The 26145-nt window shown below is 50.0% G+C and overlaps 1 protein-coding gene and 1 long non-coding RNA gene across 2 annotated transcripts in view; one reads left to right on the top strand and one right to left on the bottom strand.

The window, feature by feature from the left end:
* Positions 1–391: 391 nt before the first annotated feature.
* Positions 392–26145, bottom strand: part of EBF4 (EBF family member 4) — a 59558-nt gene continuing 33804 nt past the window's right edge. The window contains exons 8-18 of the mRNA XM_072800299.1: positions 9649–9730; positions 8696–8813; positions 8466–8599; positions 8242–8368; positions 6373–6461; positions 6140–6205; positions 5862–6039; positions 5600–5788; positions 2846–3043; positions 1482–1557; positions 392–1219 (exon numbers count right to left, since the gene is read on the bottom strand). Of these exons, the coding sequence (XP_072656400.1) occupies positions 1487–1557; positions 2846–3043; positions 5600–5788; positions 5862–6039; positions 6140–6205; positions 6373–6461; positions 8242–8368; positions 8466–8599; positions 8696–8813; positions 9649–9730 (1252 nt within the window). The 3' untranslated portion in view covers positions 392–1219; positions 1482–1486. The remainder of the gene's footprint in view (positions 1220–1481; positions 1558–2845; positions 3044–5599; positions 5789–5861; positions 6040–6139; positions 6206–6372; positions 6462–8241; positions 8369–8465; positions 8600–8695; positions 8814–9648; positions 9731–26145) is intronic.
* Positions 5253–16946, top strand: LOC140618197 (uncharacterized). Its single transcript, XR_012018376.1, has 3 exons — positions 5253–5384; positions 15383–15453; positions 16622–16946. It is a non-coding gene; the product is annotated as an uncharacterized lncRNA (long non-coding RNA).

The following is a 26145-nucleotide window of genomic DNA, read 5'->3' on the forward strand; positions in this document are numbered from 1 at the left end:
GGGGAGGCCCTGCAACCTCCATTCAGAATGGGTCTCACCTCGGAGCCTCTGTACAACTGAGCAGTGTTTCATTTGCACTGTTCTGGTTCCCAGGAAGTCCCGTGACAACCTCTACCTACATCCTGGCCAGACAGCTGGGGGACTGAGTCCTCAGTGGGCAGACCGTGTTCCCAGTCTAAGCTTTGGGAGCAAAGCCCATGTCCTAGGTCCTCAGGCCTGCTAGCCTGCCCACCACTCCCAACAGTGCCTATGGCAGATATGGGCAGGTAATACTTACTCAACTGAACACTGGGGCTGTTGAAAAAGCCCAAGGTACAAGAAGGCTGCACAGGGGAATGGCTGGGAGGGGCCCCAGGAGAGCTGCAGAACCGCTGAGAAAAGCAGACCCACGCCAAGGAAGCAGGCAAGAGAGGCCGGGTGGCCACTTGCAGCTGCATTTATTGTTCTGTTTTCTCCAACCTCAGCAGAGCAGAATATGAGGCCAGTGGCAGCTAGGCCCATTCCGTGGTGCTATGGGGCCAGCCAGAGTCATGTGTGTGTGTGGGGCCAAGAGTCCATGAGATAGCCATTGGGAGGAAGACCCACAATTCAGGGGGCCTGGCACTCCCTTTTCTGCACCCTCCATGCCGAAAGCCCCCAGTGGGATTCATAATGTGGCAAGCATGATTGTGCAGTCCTCAAGGGGGGGCAGCCTCAGGGGTCAAGCAGCCATTGGAAGCTCCATGGGAGCCTGGGCAGGCCTCCTGAGGCTGCTAGGCACCACCCTTTACCCTGGAGAGAAGTCGGGATGCTGGGCCAGTTGAGACAGGTCAGACACAAACAGGACCTCCCCAGGCCACTCCTCCCTGAGCTGTCCACTTTCCCACAGTCCCCATGCCCTGCTCCTGTCACCTGACGGTCTGATCTGCACAAGGTCCATCTCTTCCAGAGGAAATGACCCAGTGAGTAAAGCCCAGCATCCCAGGACCTCCCCAGGATGCTCTCCTGCCGAGAGCATCAGCACAGTGCTAGTAGGGCTTCCAACCAGCCCCGAGAAAGGGAGGTGAGACTGAGAGGAGCCTGTGGGGCTGGAGGCCTCAAGCACAATGAGGGCTGTTTAGGCTTTTGGATTGATGTCTGCCCGAAGCCCTGGCTCCGCATCTGTGCTGCCGTCCAGGACATGAGTGTGTATCCCAGAGGGACCTCCAGTCCAGGCTCAGTGGGGGCAACACCTGCAGACCTGGTGGGGAAAGGGAGAGAAGAAGGTTCTGGAAAAAGGCTGGTTGCAAGGGGACAGGAAACCACTTTTCTCCATGTGTTCAGCTTGGGCCACTTGGTGGTGGGGTGGGGATGGGAGGGGCTGGGTGGCCCTGACAGCTGTCTAGGGAGCTGAAAGTCCCTGAAAAGGGAGACTCAGACCCTAGGTCCCCACCCTTGTTAAAAGTCTTTTGGAGAGTCTATCCAGGGCCAGGGGAGGAAGCAAGACCCAGCCAGAGACCTACCATGTTTAGGAGTAGGCCAGGCCCTGAAGCCCCCGGGCTGAAGAGTGGAACTTGTCGGAATCCTCAAAAGGCTGGTCTGAGGTAAGCAAAGAGAGGAAGCATAAGCTATGTGTAGCCTGGGGACTTTATCTGCCTGTCTGCCTCTGGGCTGACGACAGCATGCAGGGCACAGGGCAGTTTCTGAGGGCAGTGCTCTGGAGAGCCTTGCAGGTACTCAGCCATTCCTAGTCCTGGCCTGGTCAGCACTGCAGCCAGTTAGGTGAGGTGAGTCCCTCACACCTCTTAGGAGGGGCAGCCCCAGGCCCTTGCTTGCCTAACTTCCTCAATCGCAAGAGTCAACTCTGGAGTCTTCTTCCCAGTCCCGCTTCCTCCAGAAGGCCCATGTCAAGGCGAGGAAACCTAGTGCCAGCTCAGAAAGGAGCTCGGCCTCTTGGAGTACTGACTCCTCATGCAGCAGCAGCATGTCTCCTCCCTCCCATAGGTCCACAGAATTCATCACTTCCATCATCCTCTCCCCTGCCTAAACCCCCACCCCGCATTGGTTCTCTCTGCTGGTAGGAGAAATCAGTGGCCTTTTGCTCCCCCAAATTCACACGTTAAGCTCCAGACATACTTAGGTTAGAGACAATTATCCAAAACTTGGAAACAAGGCAAAAAGCATGACTGTGTGCCCTTTGAGATCATCCTAGAGCATTATCTAATGAGGCTATCCTAAGGGTCATCTTATTCGAGGGGATGTGACTCTCTAACTCACTATACACTGCTAGTTAGGGCCCAGGCTTTGTTAAGTTGGATGTTGGCTTGAAGGAGATTGATAAATGACAAACGACACCATTTCACTAATGGCATGTGGTAGGGGTGACATCATCTCAATTTTACATCCATAAAATGGGGGAGGGGAAGCCGGACTAAACCTTATCCAAAGTCAGTCCCCTTCCAACCGATGAGTGACCCCCAACTCTCACAGTGGTGTGCACTACCCTCCGGGGGACACCAGGAGGCACGGTCAAAGGTGTGCAGTCTGTGTGGGGTTTCTCCAGCTCTGAGTGTTGGGTCTTTGTTCTGTCAACCAGGTAGGGATGGGACCTTGGAGTAGTTTCCAGACCTTCCCCAACTAGGATTCGAATCTTTTCCTTGGTCAAGTGGTCAACTGACAGTATTCAGGGTGGTGACCACGCCAAGCTATAGGGGTGCCGGGAAGTAGGATCCAGATGGATCTCCTGGGACCCCTGCAGAGCTCCCTGCTCTACACCCTCCACGGATAACTGGCTAACCAGAATGAGGCTCTGGTGAGATCTGGATGGAGAGGGTCCCTATAGCCCAGCTCCTCCACAGGCCATAGTGGGGCAGCATGGATCACCCACCTGGAAGTCCCTCTCCGTGGGCTCTTGGGCAGGCCTGGGGTGGGGAGCTGGGTGGGCGCAGCACAGGGGCGAAGGCGCTCCTCTGTTTGACAGCGGAGATCATGTTGACAGGCGAGAAGGAGAAGACGCTGGTGGTGGGGGCAGCGGCCGGGAGGGACATGGAGGAGGCAGCGGCCAGCGGGGGGCTAGAGGGCATGACTCCGGGGCGGGGCAGGGAGGGGCAGGCGCAGCAGGGAAGGTGGTGGGAAACACAACAGGGAGACAGCACCAGAGTGAGCAGCTCGGCTGGGGCCCTGGCATGGGCAGTGGGCCCCAAGTGGGCTGCTGACCCAGGTATCAGGCTTAGTTAGACCTCACTAGGGGGGTGAGGGTCCTGAGGTGACACCAATATAGGGCAGGACCTGGAGGCAAGCTGGGAGTCTCTGGGGTCCAAAAGCACTTGCCTTTTGGGGGGCTCTAAAGACCCTTTCTTGGGGCTGGAAACGACAGGGCCAGACTAAGTCAAAATAAAAGCAAAACCAGAACGCAACAAAACCCCAAAGATGAAAGACATGAAGAACAGAAGAGGTCACAGTTCCTGCTGAAAGTCACTGGGATTCTGAGATGCTAAGGAACATTCAGTGGGCCTTGGGGTACCAAGGTTAGAGTCAAAGGCCAGGGTTCATAGCAGAGCTGGGGCAAGGGGACAGAGATGTTTGGGGGTAGATTCCTATCATAAGGCCTCTCTGCCCAGGATCTCAACTCACACAATAAGCACCCTAACTTTGTCTACACATATATTTCCCTTATCAACAACCACCTCCCCTCCGGCACTGGGCATTTTGTTCTCTTCCACCTTAATATAGGCCCTTATCACCTCTAGCTTGGGGCCTGGAGGCCTTCTATATCTCCTCCCTCCAGCCTTTTAAAACAAAGACACAGAGATCCATATCCTTGGATCTTCCCGTTTGAAACTTCCTGGCCATCCAGGGCGATGGATTGCTCTCTTGGGAACAGCCAGAGAGTCTCCTGCATACGGCTCTGTCTGCCCTTACTGCAGCCTCCTCTCCTGTGGGTTTCGGGTATCTCCGGGTCCTCCTTTCTACTTCCTCATCTGAACCTGATTCCCTGCCTCTCTCTTCTGAATACCAATAAGGCTGTGATTCGAGTGTTGTCCAAGCAGCTGGCATGGGGTGGGGATGGGAACTTCCTGAAAGAACCCAATAGCTTGAGAAGGCTGCCTTTGGCATTAGAGCACACCTCCACACCCCTTGGATTAAGTGATGTCTTCAACAGCTGCCCCTGTTCCAAATGTCCCCAGCCTCATGGAGCACCATCACCTTAAAACAGTGCTCACTGATAGATTATGAGGTCCATGGAGCTCTGTGGAGCGCTTGAGACAAATGCCAGAAAATGTACTGTATCTCTCAAGGCTGGGAGCTTGCAGCCACATATTGTAGCTTGGGTAGTACCGGGATCTGTGAGTCATACTGGGAGATGCTTGTGGCCAAAGCAAAAGACCAAGGGGAGGCCCAAGCAGACAGCCCCAGACCATCTGGCTAGGGCAGTTCTGGATGTCATTTCTGGCATGTCCTGACAAACTCAATGAAAACAACACCCCTGGAGCTGTGCCACATGCCACAGGGAATGGATGGGTACCTGGGTAAGAACTGGTCATGAGATGGGACTGGCCCTTAGGCAAGTCCAGGGTGTTTCCAGCTGATGCTGGAAGCAGGGCTAGAATTCTTGATCCTCTGGCTCAATGGGGAAACCCCAGATGGGATGGCTTCTGTCCCCTGGGGCAGTGTGTTCCCCACTGCTGAATGCACTGTGTGTGTGGTGGAGGAGAAGGACTGGTATTCCAGATCCCACCAGTTTAAAATTTAAGGGGCAACCATAGAGTTTTTAAGAATGCTATCCCAAATCTGAAGGATGTGAGAGAACCCCAGGAGGGATAGGGGTTTTGGTAGGGAGAGCAGAGGTTTATGGCCTACGTTAACATGGACATGTGTCCCAGAAGCTGAGCCCACGGCACCAGGAGAGAGTCAGGTTCAAACCCACAGCTAGGAAGAGCAGGACCCAGGATGGGGAATCTATACTCTTTCTAAACGTGCACGGCGGCACATTCAGATCTGAGAACAACCCTAGGCAGGGGTGACACTGATCCCATTTTAGAGAGAGAAAACTGCAGTTGAAAGAAATAAAGTAGTTTGCTGAACGTCAGACAGATCCTGATCTGGACTTTCAAACCCTGAATCCAGCTGTCCGACCACACAGACTTCGCCTGCTCTTCGTGACCAGATCGCAGGGAGCCACATCTTCCCTCCTCGGATGCTTTTTTTTCAGACCAAGGGGGACAGGTTTCGAAGCCCAGTTTGATGGAGCCATTAGTTCCCTAGGGCCTCCGGCAGGGGGCGCCAGCCTCCTCCCAAAGTCCTGGCACAAGACGGAAAGGTGGCGGTCCGCCAGGTTTCAGCCGGACATTCCCCGGTTAAAGCCCCCTTCAGGAGGAGGAGAGGGCTAGAAGAAGGCGTGCAACTGAAATCCGCCGAGACTAAAGGTGCGAGAACTGCCCCGGCCCCGGGGCCCGGGATGTGCAGCCAGGGGCGAGGGCGAGGGCGAGGGCGAGGGCGAGGGGCAGGGGTCCCACGCAGAGAGGGCACGGCCCGGGGCTACCGCGGCGAGAGAGTCGCGGGGAGCCCCCCACCCCCTCCCCCGGGCCGGGACCGGGCAGGGCTGAGCCCCCAGGCCGCTCCCCGGGCAGGGGACACTCACTGGCGAAGGGCGAGGTGGCCGTGGAGCCGTTGAGGAAGCTAGGGGACCCGGGCACGCCGAGGCCGGCCACGCCCGGCGCCCCGTAGCCGCCGAGGCCCGCGCCGAGGCCGCTGCCGTAGCCGCTCTGCTGCGAGCCGGGGCTGGGCGCGAACCCGCGCGGGGACGCGCTGCCGCAGCTGCGCGCATAGCCTGCGGGAGAGGGCGGTCAGGCGCGCGGCGCTCGCGGGCGCCCGGGGCTGCGCGCGGGGGCGGCGGGACGCACCCGGCTCCGGGCCCGGCGTGGCGTCCCCGACGGCGATGGCCAGCGGGCTGCTGAAGGCGTTGATGCCCACGACGGCGGGGTGAGGGTGGCTCGGGGCCAGGGGTCCGAGCGGCGCGGGCGCGCGGGGGGCGCTGTACAGGGCCTCGGCCACGTCCGCCGCGCGCTTCAGGAGGAGCTCCTGCGAAGACAAGAGCGGGGCACGGCCGGGGCAGCCGCGGGCGCCGGGAGCGGGGCGGCCCCCGCCAGGCGGCGCGAGGAGGCGGGCCGAGGCGCCCTACCTGGTTGCTGCTGGGCACTCCGTACAGGGCCTCCGCCAAGTCGGCCGCCCGCTTCAACAGCACTTCCTGCGGGCGGGCGAGGAGACAGCGGGACGGAGGGACGGGCCGCGGGGCGGCGGGGCCCGGGCGTCCCCTCCCCGCCCCGCCCCGCCCCCTCCCCGCCCCGCCCCGCCCCGCCCCCAGGCCGCCGGTCACCCTCATCCGCGGGCCCGGGCCCCCGCGCCTCTCGGTACCTTGGGCAGCCTCTCCGGATCTCCGGGGTGTCTGGGGATGGCTTTCTGTAGCCTCTGGAATCCGTAGTCAATGGTGGGCTCATTCAGGGCTGGGGAGAAGGGCGGCGTTTGGAGGACCCCCTCCCAGTGCCCGCCGCAGGGCCGAGCCCGCCAGCGACCGGGCCGGGAGCCTCGCCGCAGACCCCCTCCACCAAGCCCAGCCCAAACCTCTCAGAAAACTCCCGGGCACACGGGTCAGCGAGGTTCGGTTCGCGGAGTTTCCTCAGTTCCTTTCTTTGCTCATTCATTCAACAAATATTTACTGAGCCGGGCCCTGTGCCAGGTGCTTGGCATTAACCCACAAGCACTATACCATCCATCTGTGATTCGAAAAAAGGCAACTGTATATCCGAATTAGCTTCTACATTCCTAGGGGCAGGGCTGGAGGGAGTTTTCTGTCTGCATTTTTGTCTGCATTATGAGGAGCAACATATTCATTACAAAAATTAAAAACCTCAACAGCCTCCATTTATCACAGCTCAGATGGACTCCCAGCAGCATCTGACCGTAGAAGTTTGCAGACTACCAAGTGGCAGACTCCTGACTAGGCTCCCCAGGACCCCCACCTCTCCTCCTCCTCCAGCCCGGCCTGGACCAACTCACCAGCCTCAAAGCCCTATCCACTTTCTTCACTTCCAACTCCAGATTCCGTGAATTTCCTTCAGTTCCCCTTAACATGTAAAGCACTCATTCCCAGGTCTTTACATTGGCCATTCCTTCTCCAGGCCTGTCTATCCTTCCCCATCTCTACCTCCCTCTTCATCCCTGCAGTCTCAGTTTAGCTCAGTGAAGCCCACACTCCCCCTAGAGGTCCCTCCCACCCCTCCACCGTAGCTTCACTCACCCCCTAACCCTGACAGGATAGTTAAGTAGGATCCCTAGGGAGTGTCCGGTTCCTAGAAGGGCTAAGTGATTCTCTGCGGGGGTGGGGGGTAGGGGTGGTGGTGGTGGCTGGGGCAGGGCAGCTGGAGGAAGGTGGAGAGGGTCCTGGCCAGTGGTCAAATAGAGCCAGGATGGGGGATTCTACACTTCTGTCTTGTGTAAACTTTGATGCCCTGGCTTCCTGCAAAGGCTGTGTGTGTGTGTGTGTGTGTGTGTGTGTGTGTGTGCCTGTGCGTGCACATGCACATACCGCTTTATGCTCACACAGAGGGAAGACTGGGGTGGCTTGGGAAACCAAGAAACCCAGGATAGATTAGAGAGCATCAAGCCTATTTTGGGGAACCTTTGAAATAGATGTGCCACTGGAAATACTCTAGACCCTGGGGAGTGTGTGTGGGGGTAGGCTGGAGTGGGGGGAGTGCCCTGGCAAGGAGACCCTAGGGAGGGAGGAAGTCCCGGTAGGGCTAAGACTCCCAGCCGGGGAGATGATTGAGGAGTCAGGCCAAAGAGGGAAACTGAGGGGCAGCCGGGGGTGGCGGGGGTTAGCACCACCTTCAGCCCAGGGCATGATCCTGGAGATCTGGGATCAAGTCCCACATTGGGCTCCCTGCATGAAGCCTGCTTCTCCCTCTGCCTGTGTCTCTGCCTGTGTCTCTGCCTCTGTCTCTCTTTCTGTCTCATGAATAAATAAAATCTTAAAAAAACAAAGCAAAACAAAACAAAGAGGGAAACTGAGAAGCTCAGCGAAAGGAGGTCCCGCGAGGAGGGGTCCAGGAGGGGTCCAGGGGTTTCGGTGGGGAAGAGACGGGAGCAGCCGCTCAGGGGGCGTGGCCGCACCTTAGATATTGGCTGACCCGGAGACCGGGCTCCAGGTGCACAGGGTGGGGCTCCTTCCAGCAACCCGAGGCCTCTCTGCCCCCACCCCCTGTCCCCCGCCTGACTCCTTACCTGTGTAGACAAAACGGCCGGGGGCTCCCTTGCAAAATTGCTTGGACTTGTAGGACAGGGTCACCTCCACCACCCCGGGAATGTGCCGCGGGGGCGTCTGAACCCGTATGGCGTGGGGCGTGATGAGCTGCGAGGGGAGAGGGGAGGCCTGCGGGTTCCAGCCCGGGGCGAGGGGAGGGCCCAGCCACGAGGCCCCGAGGGAGACTGGCGGGGGGGTGGCCCACCTCGCTCCACACGAGCACGTTCCCAAACACGACCTGCAATCCGTCGAAAAAATTGTCGCCGATGACAATGACGGTGGCGCCTCCGGTGGTCCAGCCCTCCCCGGGGCTGATGGCCTTGATACAGGGGGTGGCAGCTGGGAGGCAGGAGAGGAGCCAGATCAGGGCCTGCTCCCCGGGGACTGGAGGCTGGCTGGGCCCAGGGCAGCCGGGGCTGGGACGGGAGTCCTGACCTTCAGAGGGGTCCAGGCGGCGCGCCCTGCGACCGTGCTTGGAGTTGTTGTGCACAAACATGTTATCGGACACCGCCAACACATGTCCGTCAACGCTCACCGTCGTGGACACCACCACCTGCAAGGAGAGCGGAGGCCAGCCTGGCTGGGGCCCTCAGGGGCTCCCTGGAGAGGACTGATGCGGGGCATCAGCAGCTCCAGCAGCTCCGGGAGGGGGGCTGGGTGCTGGAACTCAAAGTCAGTGGCATGGGAAAGAGATTCCCCCAGGGGCTGAACTGGGGGGTGGGGGGCAGCAGCTCCATCAATCCATAGCACAGATGCGCTACCTCTGGCTGCCCAGGGGAAGTGACCCCGCGGGAACTAGAAAAATCAAGAGGCCCGAAAAAGACTCTGGCTCCTTGAGCAGAGCGGCTACGGTTTTTGCGCACGCACGCACGTAGCACGCACGCCCCCTGGGCTGTATCCCTGAAGCTCCCAGGCAGGAATGTGTCTGAGGCAAGTGGGAGTGAGATTTTTGACTAAGGTGGGGAGATGGCATCAGCCAGAGAAGCCATCAGCAGGAGCTCCCCGCCCCCCTTGGGAGGAAATTGGGGCTGCCTCCTTCCCTCCCTCCCACCCTTCACTGGGAGGGGTATGCAGCTTGGGGATGTGGTAAGGGCAGCTGCTCTCTGCTTCACGCTATGCAAATTAGCTGGGTCGTTAATCATGTAAAAATGTCACAATTAGCATCTCCTTAAGTGGGACTCTAATGAAGCCTCCCTTGGCAGCCAGCATAAGTTGAGATGGAGCTGCCCCACCCCCAGCAGGCACCAGGCCCTGAAGCACGGGGCTGGGCAGAGATCTGCCTTGAGGCTTCTCCCAGGGTGGCAAGACCACAGCCTTTCCCACCCACCCCATCAGGATGGCTGTGCATCCTGGGTGGGTGCGCAAGGGGACCCCTCTCCCAGACCCACCTGGAAGCGGCGCATGTCTCGGGGATTCCCTGCATTCTTTAGGCAGTTCTGGTTGCACTTGAGGAAGAACTTGAGAAAGAACCTGAAACAGTGTGGTAGGTGGGCTCAAGGGCTGGGCTAAGGGGTCTGGGAATGGAAGAAGAGCCAACTGCTCCCTCCCCTTCCATGCCCCTTCCCAGCGGGGCAACTCCCCTCTGCCCGCTTACACAAGGCACACATCCCATGTTCCCACCACCATATATATATAGTGCATATATACAGATTGCCTGATATACACCAAGTAGACCCTTCCCAACAATTCATTCACAACACAGAATATCCACCCCTGTGCCCAGTGTAGGATCACACAGTGCTTATTTATCCCACAAAGTATATACTCATCACATCCACGCAAAGGATATTCACCATAAATAATATGTGTGTATACATATATATATATATACACATCTACTACTCATGAATTATACTCACCGCATGATGTATATGCCATATGTAGTATGTACTCATGCTTACCTGTGAACTCATCCCACATGTATATTTGTCATAGTATATGTGCATCACACAAACAGTGCATCCACATCACAGGGCATATCCCTCCTCCCAAGTATACTATATCACCCATGCAATGTATACTCATAATGATACATCTATTATGTATAGTATATGCCTTATACACTGTTACTCACAAGATAGAGCCATCACACACAGTATATACCCCCTATGCTCAGGGTATACCCTTCACAGTACATATACGACACATATTCTACATACAGCCCGTAGTCATCATACACATATGGTGCACCACTCACAGAGTCTACACCCATCATGTGCAGTGTATGCCCATCTTATATATGCACAGAAGGAATACGAGAGTATATCTATTAATATACCACTTTATGTAGTATATGATTACCCAAAATACAGTCATTGCAAATGCTGTATAGTCATCACACAGAGCAAGCAGATCACCCTTCCTCCTTCACAGTAGCTCCCACCAACAAATCCCTCTTGCACACAGATCTCACTCACATGTAGCAGACTCCCTGCCACAGCACATCTCACTCAGATCTCTTTTGTACATGTTCCACATTCACTATTCTCATAGCAAAAACCTCATCAGACAGAGCCTATGCCCATCACACACACATGGTGTACCTGTCAGACACGCTGTACATCTGTACACAATGAATACCTCCTTTTCACTTACAGTAATTGGAATATCTAATTTAACTCCCTAGAGTTGTCTCCAAAGCCTGCAAGCATGAACTTCACATTCAGAGGAAGATTTGTCACAGATTCTAAAAGTTACTTCCCAAAGAGGAGGTCCCTAAGTGCTGGTAGGGATGGGTACCACCCCTGGAATGAGGTGTCCCAAGGGGCAGCCTCTCATTAGGCACTGGAACCAGTCATTTTCCTGGAGATTTACCTCTACCCAGGCCTGGCCTCTGTCCACATTGCTGACATCTTACCACCTGTCATATTCCTCCACCCAGTGAATACCCTTCTGGGAACTCCTTTCATTTTCTTTTCCATAGGGACATTATATCCGCACACATTTCCATCCACAATGAACATCCCCTCAAAATACTTTCATGTTGTGTAGACCTTCTATACGGCCCTGAAGAGGAGCATTCCAAAATGCAGGTACCTCATATGACCTCAAATGGTACACACCCACCATGTAGACACCCCAAATTCACCCCTACTGGGTACACTGCAGTGCAGATAGCTTATATGCTCCCAAACAGTAGTCACCCCAGTACAGATGCCCTGGGTTAGGGGCATCAGTAGGTTATCCCAAAGTGCAGTCACCTCAAATGCTCCCAAACAGTATAGACACTCCATTTATCTCACATTATCTGCCATAATAATGATTTCCTATATCCCTATGAGACATGTCATGGTGTCAACACCCTTATGGCCATAGTAGTCACCTTATGTATGCCCCACATTTACATGACATAAAGTGTAGACACAATCATCACACGTGGTACAGTCCACCTCATTTCAATTCCATATTCATGTGCTCAGTCCTTTATGAGGTGCTAGAAGGAGGAGGGCAGACATCCAGACATCGGGACAGGAACAGTCCATGTCCTGAAGGGGATTAATGCTAGCTCATAGGTATAGCTGATGATGCAAGCATGGGAGTTGTCCCAAAGGTGACATGCTTCTCTTGCATCTACACACATGCCCACTACACCCAACCCCACTCCCAAACATACAGAATCCAGAGGAAATGTTTCCTGAGATATGGGCTCTAGCCCAGGTGTCGACTCACTCTGTGGCCTGGGGTGAATCCTGCGTCTCTAAGCATCCATCTCCAGCCACCAGGAGAACGGGGACAGCAGCAACTGCTGGCTGCTGAGGCACCTTCTAAGGACAGCCTCTGGGATATCTTTTATTTCCAACCTCCCATGGCCTCACTGCTGCTTCCTGCAGTGGCCTGTCCCCCATCTGCACCCCTGGAAGCCCCCGCAGCCCTTCCTCAGCACGTCTCCCCATCCTTCTTCCTTCCAGTATAACTCACTTCCAGAAATAAATCATGGTAGTATTTGTTTTGGGTCTACACCACTCCCCACTCCCTGTCTGGCCAGGCTTTTCTGGCCATTCTAGACTTCAGGGACGGCCCCTCCCTCAGAGCCCCAGGGCCTTGCGTGCACCTCCATCTCTGGGGACCCGCGCCCAGAACATCTCCATTTTTAAGCCTCGGTGGCATTACCTGCAGGGTGCAAGGAGCAGCCACACAAGGCATGGGTGCTCCGTGGGCGTCAGTCGCCTTTCCCTGCCCCCTGAACTTCTAGCTCAGAGCTGCAGGCAGTCAGCGGCAGTGATGTTACAGCTGCCAACTGGTAGTCTGTGAGGCTGCTCTCAGCCAGTCAGGGGCAGAGCCAATGCAAACAAGTCTCCAGAGCATCGGCTGCTACCACGGTGCACCTCCTGACTCCCGCTCCCGTCTCAGGGGGCATTAAGAAAAATGACCCACAACTTGAAAATGAGGCAAAATGATGACTATGAGTCCTTTCGAAGTCATCCTGGGACAGTGGTTTTCTGTGTGCCACCTAGACCAGCAGCAGCAGCAGCAGCAGATTCACCTGGGAACTTGCTGAAAATGCAGAATTTCAGACCCCCCCCCCCCGCCCCCGCCTGAGATGCTTCAGGTGGGGCCCAGGCATCTGTGTTTTCATAAGCCTTCAGGTGATTCTGATGCCTCCTAAAATTTGAGAGGCACTGCTCTACAACACTGTCCAGTACAGCAGGCAGCCGCTAGCCCCATGTGGCACTGAGCCCTTGAAATGTGGTTTGAATTGAGATGTAAGTATCAAATTCACACTGAATTTCAATGATTTACTTAGAATAAAAAGCACAGAATGTAAAATAGCTGACTAGTAATATTTTTGTATTGACTACATGTTAAAATAATATTTCAGATATATTGGATTAAATACACTATATTGTCATAATGTTACCAGTTTCTTTTTATTTTGAAAATGAGGCTACTATAAAATATAAAATTATATTTGTGGCTTGTGTTAGATTTATACTGGACACTGCTGCTCTAGAGACTTGTTAGCAAAGTCACCCAAGTGTTATCTAATTCTCTAGGGGAAAGTAACTTGGACTTGTATTTGCTACTGATCAGGGCCTAGACTCTGTAAAGGTGGTGTTAATTGGCAGGAAATTGCTAAGATGCAAATGATTTTTATTGGGAGAAGTAAATAATTTGTTTGGTAGAGAAATTAGCCCTAAAGTTTGTAATTGTATCATCCCACAGACATTAACTAGTTTTGTAGCTAATTTGGTAACTGTATTCCAGTGTTGCTACATACCCCATTTCTTCTCTCTTCCCCTTCCCTGGAAAGAGCCTGGTGGGGTCTGGGTAAGTGAGGACCAAGTTCTGGGACATCCCACAGGAACCAGAGGCAGGAGATGGGATACTTTGTTGAAAGGCTGTGAAGCCTTGCTGGTCAGCTGGGAAGCAGCCACCAGCCAAACTTGGGTAAGCCTGGCGGGGGCGGGGGGTGGGGGGGCATTTTCTGAGCAGCCCTCAGCATGAGTTTGGAAGTGAGCCTCCAGTGCCCCATGTCCATGCCTAGTTTGGGCTCTGGGGAAGCAAAACCAGGCTAAGTGCACAGCCCTGGCTGACCTGAGTCTCCCCAAGGAAGTGAGCATTTTAGGAGGCTCCCTGGGCCAGGGCAGGACTTGTGCCCAGAGCCATCCCTGCTGTGGCCATGAGGCTCTAAGAGGGCATGTCTCCTCATCTAGGCCTCACAGGAAGAGGAGCGAGAGAAAGGTGAAAAAGTCCCAGGACCTGCCATTAGTCCATCAGACTTACTGTAAGAAACATACCAAAAAAACACGAGCATGAATTACAAATGAAATACAAAAGTACCCCCTCCTGTCCCAACCCCCCAAAATAAAAAGTGATCCAGGTCTAATCTCTCAAGCACTTAGCAGGAGCCTACAACTCTCTTGAGCTCATCATTGGCATTACCTTGTTAAATCCTCTCATAACCCAGAGGTGGTATAGGTCTGCAATCATTCCCACTTCACAGATGAGGAAACCAAGGATAAGTGAGAATATATGACAAAGTCATAGTAAAGAAGTCTGGACACAGGCCTGGGACTCTCTGACCCTGATATTGACAGGAGTCATGGAAAATTCTCTCTAATTGGGGCTCTCAGGGACACCTGGGTGGCTCAGCGGTTGAGCCCCTGCCTTCGGCCCAGGGTGTGATCCTGGAGACCTGGGATGGAGTCCCACATCGGGTTCCCTGCATGGAGCCTGCTTCTTTCTCTGCCTGTGTCTCTGCCTCTCTCTCTCTCTGTGTGTCTCTCATGAATGAATAAATAAAATCTTTTTTTTTTAAATAAATAAAATCTTAAAAAAAAATAATTGGGGCTCTCAGAGTCCATCCAACCTGCCCCAGCCATGAGCCTCCTTCCAAAGCAGCCCTGAGAGGCAGGCGGTACAGGGACACATTTAGCCATTTCATGGCATTTTTCTCAAGGTCACAAATCCAGCAAGGATGCAAAGAGACTCAGGTCCCCTTGCTCCTATTTGGGAGTCTTTGGCTGTTGTGGCTGTTGCTGTCAGCCTGAGAAGGCGTTCGGGATTAAAGACCCGTTGCACAAGATGAGCCAAGAGCTGGTCACTGTTGAAATTCAGGGAAGGATACTGGTGGTTCATTATTCTATTCTGGCCTAGATGTTCAACATTCCCCATTATAAAAAGGTTAATAAAAGACAGATGAAAAGGGGCGCCTGCGTAGCTCAGTGGTTGAGTGTCTGTCTTTGGCTCAGTTCGTGATCCCAGGGTCCTGGGATTGATTCCCGCATCAGGCTCCCCAGAGGGAAACTACTTCTGTCTCTGCTTATGTCTCTGCCTCTCTCTGTGTCTCTCATGAATAAATAAATAAAAAGAGAGAGACCAGATGAAGAGCTGTGGACGGTGGTCATCCAGCTAATAAGGCAATTCAAGGATGGTTAGTTCTGCATCATGACTCGGGCGCCTATGATTTAAGTGAAAGGTAAGAGCAGTTTGCTCGCACACCTGCCTTACCACATCCTGAACATAGCTTAGCCTTCCCCGTTGTTCCTATAAATGCGTTTTATTTCTCCCTGTAAAAACAACTCGAGATGAAATGAAAATGAACCTTCCTTGTCAATGGAAGCAAATGTTGGGTGGAATGTGACTCTGGTGCAAACATCTGATGTATATATAACTTCTCAGGGGTGACACCACTGCATAAGGAAAGCTCCCCAGCACAGCACTTTACTCAGAAGAGGAAGGAAAATGTGGAGGTGAGTGATGTGAGTCCACTCGCAAACCCTAGGTTCCTGGGAGTGGGGGGTAGAAAGCAGTGTCCAGGTGCCACAGCGTGGGTGGGTGCCTGCTGGATTCCCCAACTCCCGGCCGTTGTGAGCATTGGCTGTTAAAGGGCTCACAGCTGCCCCCACTACAAATTATCCTCAGCTAGAAGCAGATGCTCCTCACAAGCAGCCCCCAGCCAAAGACAGACTGACATCACATGGAGGACCAACTCCCTGTGCTTTTCAGGTTCCAGAACTCCCCCAAGGGCTCAGGATGGTGTTAGACTCCAGTTGAGACTGTCTCCTTGCTAATCTTATCCTCCAGATGTTGTTCCTCTCTTTTTCTTCCCAGGGCTCTCCTCCAAGAAAAATCCCCCCTCCCCCCCCTTTTTTAAAGATTTTTATTTATTTATCCATTCATGAGAGACACAGGGAGAGAGAGAGAGGCAGAGACACAGGCAGAGGGAGAAGCAGGATCCATGCAGGGAGCCTGACATGGGACTCGATCCCAGGTCTCCAGGATCAGGCCCTGGGCTGAAGGCGGCGCTAAACCGCTGAGCCACCTGGGCTGCCCTGTAAAAATCCCTTTCACAAGCACCCCCATCTTCAGCTTTGCTTCTAGGAATCTCATCCTATAAGATACCAGGTTGCACACCTTTGCACCATCTTTGCCCTCCTGACATCCCATGAGAGACTCACTTTGAGCAGAAACCACGTTCCCACTTCCAGAGGCAAAGCTATTAGTAATCAAAAGAGCAGGACTCAAGTCCAAGGATGCTTACAGCTACAGGACCATCAGGAGCCAGGCTACGGAGGTCTAGATTGCAAGTGCTGGCCAAGAGAGCCTTTCCCAATATGATGTTCACTAGCCACATGTAGCTCTTGAGCACTTGACACGTGGCCAGTGTGACTGAGAAACTGTTTGCAATTTTGTCTCATTTTAATTTATTTGCTTTTACTTATTTATTTTCAAATTTATTTTTGAGTAATCTCTACACCTGACATGGGACTTGAACTCCCAACCCTGAGGTCAAGAGTCTCACATTCCACTGACGGAGCCAGCCAGGCGCCCCATGGTTTCATTTTAAAACTTTTTAAAAAAATTTTATTTATTTATTTATTTATTTATTTATTTATTTATTTATTTATTTATTTAGAGAGAATGGCTGGGACACAGGCAGAGGGAGAAGCAGGCTCCATACAGGGAACCTGACATGGGACTCCATCCCCGGATCTCCAGGATCACACTCCAGGCTGTAGGCGGCGCTAAACCGCTGCACCACCGGGGCTGCCCCCATGGTTTCATTTTAATTTGAACTGAGATACTCACATGTGGTTTATGGCTACCAACCATATTGGATAGTACAGATCAAGAAAGAGGAAGTGATGTGAATGGATACATGAGTTGGGGCAGAGTGTTCCAAACAAGTGTCCTGTGACTGCCTTGGGAAAGAAAACAGATGGGGAGCAAGGTGTAAAATAAAACTGGATTTTTATTTCTAAGTGCACAGCTGGCATTACAGCCTGGGATGGGGAATTGGGGCCAGGGGAGTCCTCTGCTAATTTTGACTGGAAATGGCTTGCCTTTGAGCTCATGAGTCTCAGAAGAAACAGAACAATTTCTGGGGGCAAGGTCTGTGCCCTATTTTCACTGTCTGCTGCTGCTCCCTGCCCCCAGCTCAAGGACAGGCAAGGATATGGCGGTGGACCATTCATCCCCTCATTTATTTGACACACCCATTTAAAAAGATGTATTAAACACCTTATGTGTGTCAGGCAGCGCAATCAAGAGGCAAACAAGGTCTTGAGAAAATTACAGTCTAGCAGGAAACAGAGAAACCTAAAGTACAGTCAGTACGATAGAGTGGTGGACACAGCAGGATGACCTGCCCAGGGGAACTGCAGCAGCCACTCTGCCTGGCAGAGATGGAAGGGCTCCCAGAGGTCACATTTTATCTCAGGCATTTGGGACCTTGAAAGACCAGGGGCATTTTCCCTCAAAGAGGAGTAAGAGGCAGGGGGGCCCTTCATGCAGAGGGAATAGCCCTGCTGAGGACTGGGGGCATGCATGGCACACTTTCCCATGAGTGCTACCTGGCAAGATGGAGGAGGAGAGCTGGACCAGGGCCTGGGGGTTTGCACCAAATCTTACAGGATTTGGATCCTTTGGGTGATGGGGAGTCAGTAGAGGGTGCCATATCGGCTATGTCGTTTGGAAGCATTTTGCCTCCAAAAGGCCTAGGCTAGAAAAAGGGATGGAAGCAGGATGGTTGGTGTGATAATCCAGGTCCAGGTTGGAGTGGCCCAGATGGGGTGGCACGCTATTTCCTGATCTCAGCCTGGGGCAGCAGCCAAAGCCAAGTGTCTCCAGGGCCATAGCCACCTGCCAGGCCTGGACCTGGCCTCCCCACCATGATCCCTACTTGGGGCAGAGGTGGCTGCAGTGCAGATGGGCTGGGGGCCTATAAATAGCTGGGGCGCATACATTAGCATGCCAATGCACCCGCACCCCATCCTCTATGCTAATGGCCCACCATGCGCCTGAACACCTTCTGTTCCCCTGCATGCATTTGCATGCACAATTAGCATAATCTTGTATAATTAATGAACAGCGTCAATTTTAGCTCCTAAGTAATTTGATTAACATGTTGATAGGGCACTTACTAGGCTCTCCAAACCTCAGGGCTGGGCATGGGGCCTGAGGAGAGGGGGAGAGGTGGTAAAGAGACTGCTACAGGGGCCCCCAGCTGCCCATGAAGAGCAGTGGTGACTCCACTTCTCAGAGGCATAGAGGGGCTGCTAGTGGGAGTCCTCTGGGCAACCCACGTGGAGCAGCAGGGCCAGGCTGGAGCACAGTTACGGTGGGTCCCTGAGCACGAAGCCCATTTTGTGCCCATGTGGACACAGACATACACACACATCCCCCATGTGTCCCCTTAGCCTTGAGAGTCCTCTGTGGATGCAGGATGCTGGGTTCCAAGGGAAGAACAGAAGAGGAGCAGGGATGGAGAAAAGGCAGGAGGGGATGCGGAACTGAGGGGATGGATGGGCAGGTGGACTCCACAGAGATGGGAGATGTGCTGGTAACTAATTTGGCGATATGAAGGGGAATGGAGGGGTCCCAAGACTGAAGGGAAGGTGTGTGTTCTTCTGGCTCTGGGTGGGTGAGCCAGGCTCCCAAGCAGAAACCTTGGCACCTCCTACTTATGAATCATGTGAGAGGCAGAGGTTGGGGGTTAGCAAGGCCTGGCTCTTCCCTTAACGTGCCCGTGACCCAGAGCAGAGAGGACAGAAGGCTGAGAGTTGCCCCCTTCCCATTCAGAGACAGTTCCATTCCTAGCCCAGACATCCCAGGACCCTTGGCAGAGGCTCCCACTCCTCTCCTGCTCATCTGTGACCATATCAGTCAGGAAGCTTTCCCCTAGCTCTAACTGACTGTCTTGGTGCTGTTGAGGCTACTTCTCTGAGATGGGCAATCAGGCTGAGGGCGGGGTGGGGTAAGAAATGATATTGTGCAGAACCTGCATAAGGACACCTTACTTCGCAACATTCCTTTCAGGTGGGTTAAGAGTCAGCTCCCTGTTATGAGGCAACTGGAGCTGAGTGAGGTAGGGGCCTTGCTCCAAGTTGTCTGGCCAGACAGTCTACATTGGCTTGAGTCTCCCAACTCTGAATAACTCTTAACTTTATGGAGAGAATTTATCATTCAAATTGCAGACAGTGATTTGCCACCCATCTCCCATTCCACCTATTATGGTCTCCCAGACTTCCTCATCCTGCACTTCTCTCCTCCAATATCCTCTGGGGTCATTGTCCGTAGCTCTATTCCCAGTGTAGGGGCCCGGTTCAGTTGCCCAGAGATTTTCCCTTAAATTTCTTCTGAATTAGGGGTGGCTTGAGGACTCTTGTCTTTGGGTGGTCCCGCTAGGGGCGGCTTGGGGAGCCATGGAAGTCATGAGGAAATCTCACACGAACCCCATCTGGTTCTCAATCTCTCTCCCAAATGCTCTCAGCTCTGAAAGGAGTGGAGTAGGGAAGGAAGCGTGATTCATTCTGCAGGCAAGAGGGAACCTCAGTCTTACCACAGTACTGACCCAGTAGTGAGGTTCTAGGACACCAAGGAAAATTGCCAGAATGGGCCCCAGACAGAAGCCTGTGTTCGCAACAGCAGCAGTGTGGAAGCAGAGACCCCACTGGAAAAAGTGGAAGGAGGTGGACAGTACCGTGAGCTTGTTTTGTGGCTATGCAGAAAAACAGTGACTATTGCATTGACTGTTAAGAAGGAAAATTGATTCTCTAGCAGCTCCCTTCTTATCATTGCATTTGTTAGATTGTACCTGACCTAGAGACTATTTTTAAGCTTGCCCACAACAGGGTAGAATAAAACTTACCTCTGTCAGGTAGCTCAGACACAACCTGTTTCAACAGTATCACTACAATATCCGCTGTGTACCAGGCACAACTACATGCCAGAGTGCATGTGTATCCCACAGCTCCAGTCCACCCCTGCGAGCCAGAAGAGAAGAGCTGTAGACTTCCCACCGGAGGGAGTCTTCCCCACCCACTCCTACACCAGGCCAATCAAGAAAATATTTAGTCTTAGGACTATGGTGCCCAATATGGTAGCTGCATGTGGCAAAGCTTGAATTAATTAAAATGAAATAAAATTAAAAATCCAGTTCTTCGGTCATAGTAACTACATGTCAAGTGCCCTGTAGCTACATGTGGCTGTTAGCTACCACATCGGTCAGTGCAGAACATTTCTATCCTTGTAGAGATTTCTACTGAGTGTTGTCTTAAAGCTTTACACTGATCTTTATTTCCTTCTATTATTATGCAAAGGCTTTGCATTAGTCCCATGTTGGGCTCCCTGCATGGAGCCTGCTTCTCCCTCTGCCTATGTCTCTTCCTCTCTCTCTCTCTCTCTGTGTCTCTCATGAATAAATAAATAAAATCTTTAAACATATATCAATTGCAGAGATAGGACTTTGAGAATTGCAGAGAAATGACCTATGAAAACCCATTCCTTGATAATGCAAGAGGAACACAGGCAAAAACTGTTGAAATAAACGTTTTCAGAACTTGGAAATTAACAAAAGTTTTGCACAATGCAAGGAGTATTTATTCAAAAGAAATGGCTGAATTTTACTAACAGAGAGCTTTGCAATATTTTTATTTACCCTATTCCCCATCCCCTTCTTTTTAGCTGTGCAGTAGATTTGAAAACCAGCAGCACTGCAACCATGGTAGCTGGGAAAACTAGCTGCCTAGTAGCCACTGGAAGGAGAAGACTGTTTGGAGCTTCTCAATATGTACTCCCAGACAACTGTCAAATTTGATCTCTCTGGCAGCTCCCTGACAACCCCATTCACTGGAATAGTCATTTGATCTGAGCCAGAGCTTGCTTAGTGGGAAAATCCCTATCCTTGGAGTGTTTGTTGAGAACAACCTTTGGCAATTGTTTAACATTGCTGTTGCTGGAGGCAATGACACTAGTTGGGGCAAACAAGACTCTGGTCAAAAACTTTAAAGGAAAAACTGGGAATGACATGTTCATACGGTGGCTCTGAGAACCTTTCATATATTCCTGGAGATCTAGGAAGCCATGTAAATGTGCAGGAAAGAGCACATGTCCAGGAAAGATCTTAGAAGGCCCTAGTCTCTCATCTCTGGCTGATCCTAAAACCTGTACAAGTAGGAAGTAGAGGTTAAGTCAGAGTTGTAAATTGCTGGAACATTGAAGGCATGCCCCAACATATATGCAGCAAATGATTTGGCAAATGATTGAAGACAAATTGGTAAGGCATTTAGGAATGCCTGTCCAATCATAAGCTGACCACTAAGCTAATTGAACCAAAACTTTAGTGGCCACACATGCCAAGACTTTATAGAATTAGTCCATAAAAGTCACTAAGTAAACAGACATTAACAGCAACAAACATTGGGAAGGGGGATGTGATTTCCAGTTATTACACCATATTATAAAAATACCCAGTTTTCAATGAATAATTATTTTTTAAAGGTTTTATTTACTTATTCATGATAGACACACACACACACAGAGATAGAGATAGATAGATAGATAGATAGATAGATAGATAGATAGATAGATAGAGACAGGCAGAAGAAGCAGGCTCCATGCAAGGAGCCTGACGTGGAACTTGATCCCGGGTCTCCAGGATCAGGCCCTGGGCTGAAGATGGCACTAAACCACTGAGCCACCTGGGCTGCCCCTTCAATGAATAATTATGAGATATGCAAAGAAACAGGAAAGTATGGCCCATACACGAGAAATAAAACATCAATAGGAATTGTCCCTGAAGAAGCCCACATACTAGATTTACTATACAAAGACTTTAAATCAGCCATTATAAATGTTTAAAGAATTAAAGGAAACCATGTTCAAAAAAATTGAAGTATGAGAATACTTCACCATATAGAGAATAATAATAGATACAAATTATTAAAAAAAGAACACTTAAATTCTGGAACTGTGGGGCACCTGGTGGTTCAGTCAGGTAAGTGTCTGACTTTGGCTCAGGTCATGATCTCAGAATCCTGGGATCTAGGCCCACATTGGGCTCCCCACTCAGTGGGAAGTCCCTTACTCCCTCCCTTTGCCCCTCTCCCCACTTGTATTCCCTCTGTCTCTCTCAAATAAACAGAATATATTTTTAAAAAGATTTTATTTATTCATGAGATACATACACACAGAGAGGCAGGGACATAGGCAGAGGGAGAAGCAAGCTCCCAGCAGGGAGCCTGATGCGGGACTTGATCTCAGGACCCTGGGATCATGAGCTGAGACGAAGGCAGGTGCCCAACACTGAACCACCCAGGTGCCCCTAAATAAAGATTTAAAAATCTTTTAAAAATAAATTCAGGAGCTGAGAAGGACAACTGAAATGAAAAAATTATAGACAAACTCAACAGCACATCTGAGTTGACAGAAGAAAAAAAGTCAATGAATTTGAAGTAAGTCAGTTGAGATTATCCAGTTCTGGAGGAGAGGAAAAAGAACAAAGAATGAACAAAGTCTAAGATGTTGTGGGAAACCATCAAGTATACTAATATATTCATAATGGATACCTCAACAGGAGAGAAGAAAGAGAATGGGCAGAAAGAATGTTTGAAGAAATAATTGTCAAAAACTTCCTAAAGTTGGTGAAAAATCCTATTCTGTGCATCCAAGAAGCTAAATGAAAACCAAGTAGTAAAAGAAAGAAAGAAAGAAAGAAAGAAAGAAAGAAAGAAGGAAAGAAAGAAAGAAAACCAAGTAGTAATAATTCAAAGAGGCCCACAATGTAGACACATCCTACTCAAACTGTCAAAAGCTGAAGACAAAGAATCTGGGAAGCAACAGAAAGCAACTCATTACCTACAGGGAGCCTCAATAAGATTAACAGCTGACTTCTCATCAGAAACTATGGAGGTCACACAGTTATGGGATGACATTCAAAGTAGTGAAAGAAAATGACTGTCAACCAAAAATTCTATATCCAACAAAAGTATCCTTCAAACATGAAGCATAACTTTTTGAAAAATTAAATAAATATGAAAGATGAATTACAAAATTTTCAGATAAACAAAAACTAAGGGAATTCATCACTTGGTGGTGATCTTTCTTGAAGTTAGTTAGATCTTTCTTATAGGAAATATTTATGGCAATGCTTCAACCCGAAATGAAAGGACATGAGAGAGTAATTCAAATCCACATGGAGAGGGATCCCTGGGTGGCGCAGCGGTTTGGTGCCTGCCTTTGGCCCAGGGCGCGATCCTGGAGACCCAGGATCGAATCCCACATCAGGATCCCGGTGCATGGAGCCTGCTTCTCCCTCTGCCTGTGTCTCTGCCTCTCTCTCTCTCTCTGTGTGACTATCATAAATAAATTAAATTTAAAAAAAATTAAAAAAAAACAAAAACAAAAACAAATCCACATGGAGAAAAAAGAGTACTGGTAAAAGCAACTACACAGGTAAACATAAAGGCCATTATAAATATATTTTTGTTTGTAACTATTTTGTCTTCCTACATAATTTAAAAGGTAACTACAAAAAAAAAAAATTAAAAAAAATAAAAGGCAACTACAGGGGCACCAGAGTGGCTCAGTCAGTTAAGTTTCTGACTCTTGGTTTCAGCTCAGGTCATGATCTCAGGTTTGTGAGACACAGCCCCGAGTCAGGCTCTGTGCTCAGTGGGGATTCTGCTTGAGATTCTCTTCCTCTGCCCCTCCCCCGGTTCTCGCATATGTGCATGTGCTCTCTCTCTCTTTCTAAAGTAAACAAGTAAATAAAATCTTAAAAAAAAAAGGCAACTATACATATTTGGGGGCAAGGAATATATGAGAACTCCCTGTACTTTCCATTCACTGTTGCTGTAAATCTAAAACTGCTCTAAAAAAGAAAATCTATCAAAGAAAATTGCATAAAGTGGTAATTATAAAACTGTGTTGATGGGTTTATAATGCATAAAGATACAATGGGATTGACAGGGATATAACAAAGGAGAAAGGAGGCAATGAAGCTCTATTAAGAGTATTGTTTTGGGGGATCCCTGGGTGGCTCAGCAGTTTAGTGTCTGCCTTTGGCCCAGGGCGAGATCCTGGAGTCCCCGGATCGAGTCCCGTGTCAGGCTCCCGGTATGGAGCCTGCTTCTCCCTCCTCCTGTGTCTGCCTCTCTCTCTCTCTCTCTCTCTCTCTGTCTATCATAAATAAATAAATAAATCTTAAAAAAAAACTAACTAAAAGAGAGCTAGAGCATCTTTGTTGATATCATATTAAATAGACTTTAAAATAAAATTGTTACAAGAGATAAAGAAAGATATTTTATGTTAAAATGTTAATCTACCAGAAAGAAATAATAATTATAAACACATATGCACCTATAATAGAACTCCAAAATACCAGAAACAAACAAAAAAAATAGAATTGCAAATACATAAATAATTTAACAAAAATTGGAGACAATTATCTCAAAACAATGAGATATTGAGACACCTGGTGGCTCATTTGGTAAAGCATGTGACTTGATCTCGGGGTTGTGAGCTGGAGCCCCACACTTGGTATAGAGATCACTTAAAATAAAAAAATCTTCTAAAAAGAGACAATGAGTGGCTGGCTCAGTGGTGGAGCATCTGCCTTTGGCTCAGGGTGTGATCCCAGGGTCCCAGGATCAAGTCCCGCATTGGGCTCCCTGCAAGGAGTCTGCTTCTCCCTCTGCCTATGTCTCTGCCTCTCTGTGTGTCTCTCATGAATAAATAAATAAAATCTTAAAAAAAAAGAGAGAAAACATTGGGGTGATGAAAGTTGTCTGTTCCTAATTGCAACAGTGGTTTCATGGGTGTATATATTCTGTCAAAACTTAAAAAAAAAGACGACGAGATATCATCTCACACCAATTAGGATGGCTACTATTAAAAAAAAAAAGTATTGGTGAGGAAGAGGAGAAATTAAAACCCTTGTCCACTGTTGGTGAAATTGTAGAATGGTGCAACTGCTATGGAAAACAGTACGGAGCTTTCTTTAAAAATTAAACAAAAACAAATTATCATATGATCCAACAATCCCACTTATGGTTATGTATCCAAAGAGTAGGGTCTCAAAGAGATATTTTCACACTTATATTTATAGCAGCATTATTTACTATAGTCAAAAGATGAAAGCACTCAAATGTTCATTGATGGATGAATGTGGTATATATGTAAAAGAGAATACTATATTCAGCCCTAAAAAGGAAGGAAATCCTATTATATGCAACATGGATGAACCTTGAGGAGAATATGTTAAGTGAAATAAGCCAGTTGCAAAAAGACAAATATTGTATGATTCCACTTAAATGAAGTATCTAAAGTAGCCAAATTTAGAGAAACAGAAAGCAGAATGGTGGCTATAAGAACTGGAGAGAGGGGAAAATGGGGAGTTGTTGTTTAATGAGTACAGAGTTTCAGTTTTGCAGGAAGAAAAAGTTCTGGAGATCTGTTGCCCAACAATGTGAATATATTTAACACTACAGAACTGTATGTTTTAAAATGATAACGATAGTAAATTTTATATTATGTGTTTTTTTAAACCACAGTTTAAAAAATGACCAGTAATTTTTTGTGACCTATATAATTTTTTAAAAAGATTTCATTTATTTATTTATTTATTTATTTATTTATTTATTTATTTGAGACACAGGGAGAGAGAGAGAGAGGCAGAGACACAGGCAGAGGGAGAAGCAGGTTCCATGCAGGGAGCCTAGCGTGGGACTTGATCCTGGGTCTCCAGGATCAGGCCCTGGGCTGAAGGTGGTGCTAAACTTCTGAGCGCCCCGGGCTGCCCTATAATTTAACTGTAAAGTTAATATGGAAAATAATTAAGAGGGGTGCCTGGGTGGTGCAGTCTGTTGTGCATCTAACTCTTGGTTTCAGCTCAGGTCGTGATTTCAGGTCCTGGATTCGAGCCCCACATTGGGCTCTGCACTCAGTGCAGAAGTCTCCTAAAGCTTCTCTCCCTTTTTCTGCCCCTCCCTGCCACATACTCTCTTTCTCAAATAAATAAATAAAATAAATCTTAAAAAAATAATTAAGAATAGTTGGGGGGCACTTGGGTGGCTCAGTCAATTAAGCATTCAATTCTTGGTTTCAGCTCAGGTGATGATCTCAGAGTTGTGAGATCAAGTCCCATATCAGTATATCAAGTT

This window comes from Canis lupus, chromosome 26 (genome assembly GCF_048164855.1).
Source record: "Canis lupus baileyi chromosome 26, mCanLup2.hap1, whole genome shotgun sequence".
Classification (NCBI taxonomy): Eukaryota; Metazoa; Chordata; class Mammalia; order Carnivora; family Canidae; genus Canis; species Canis lupus.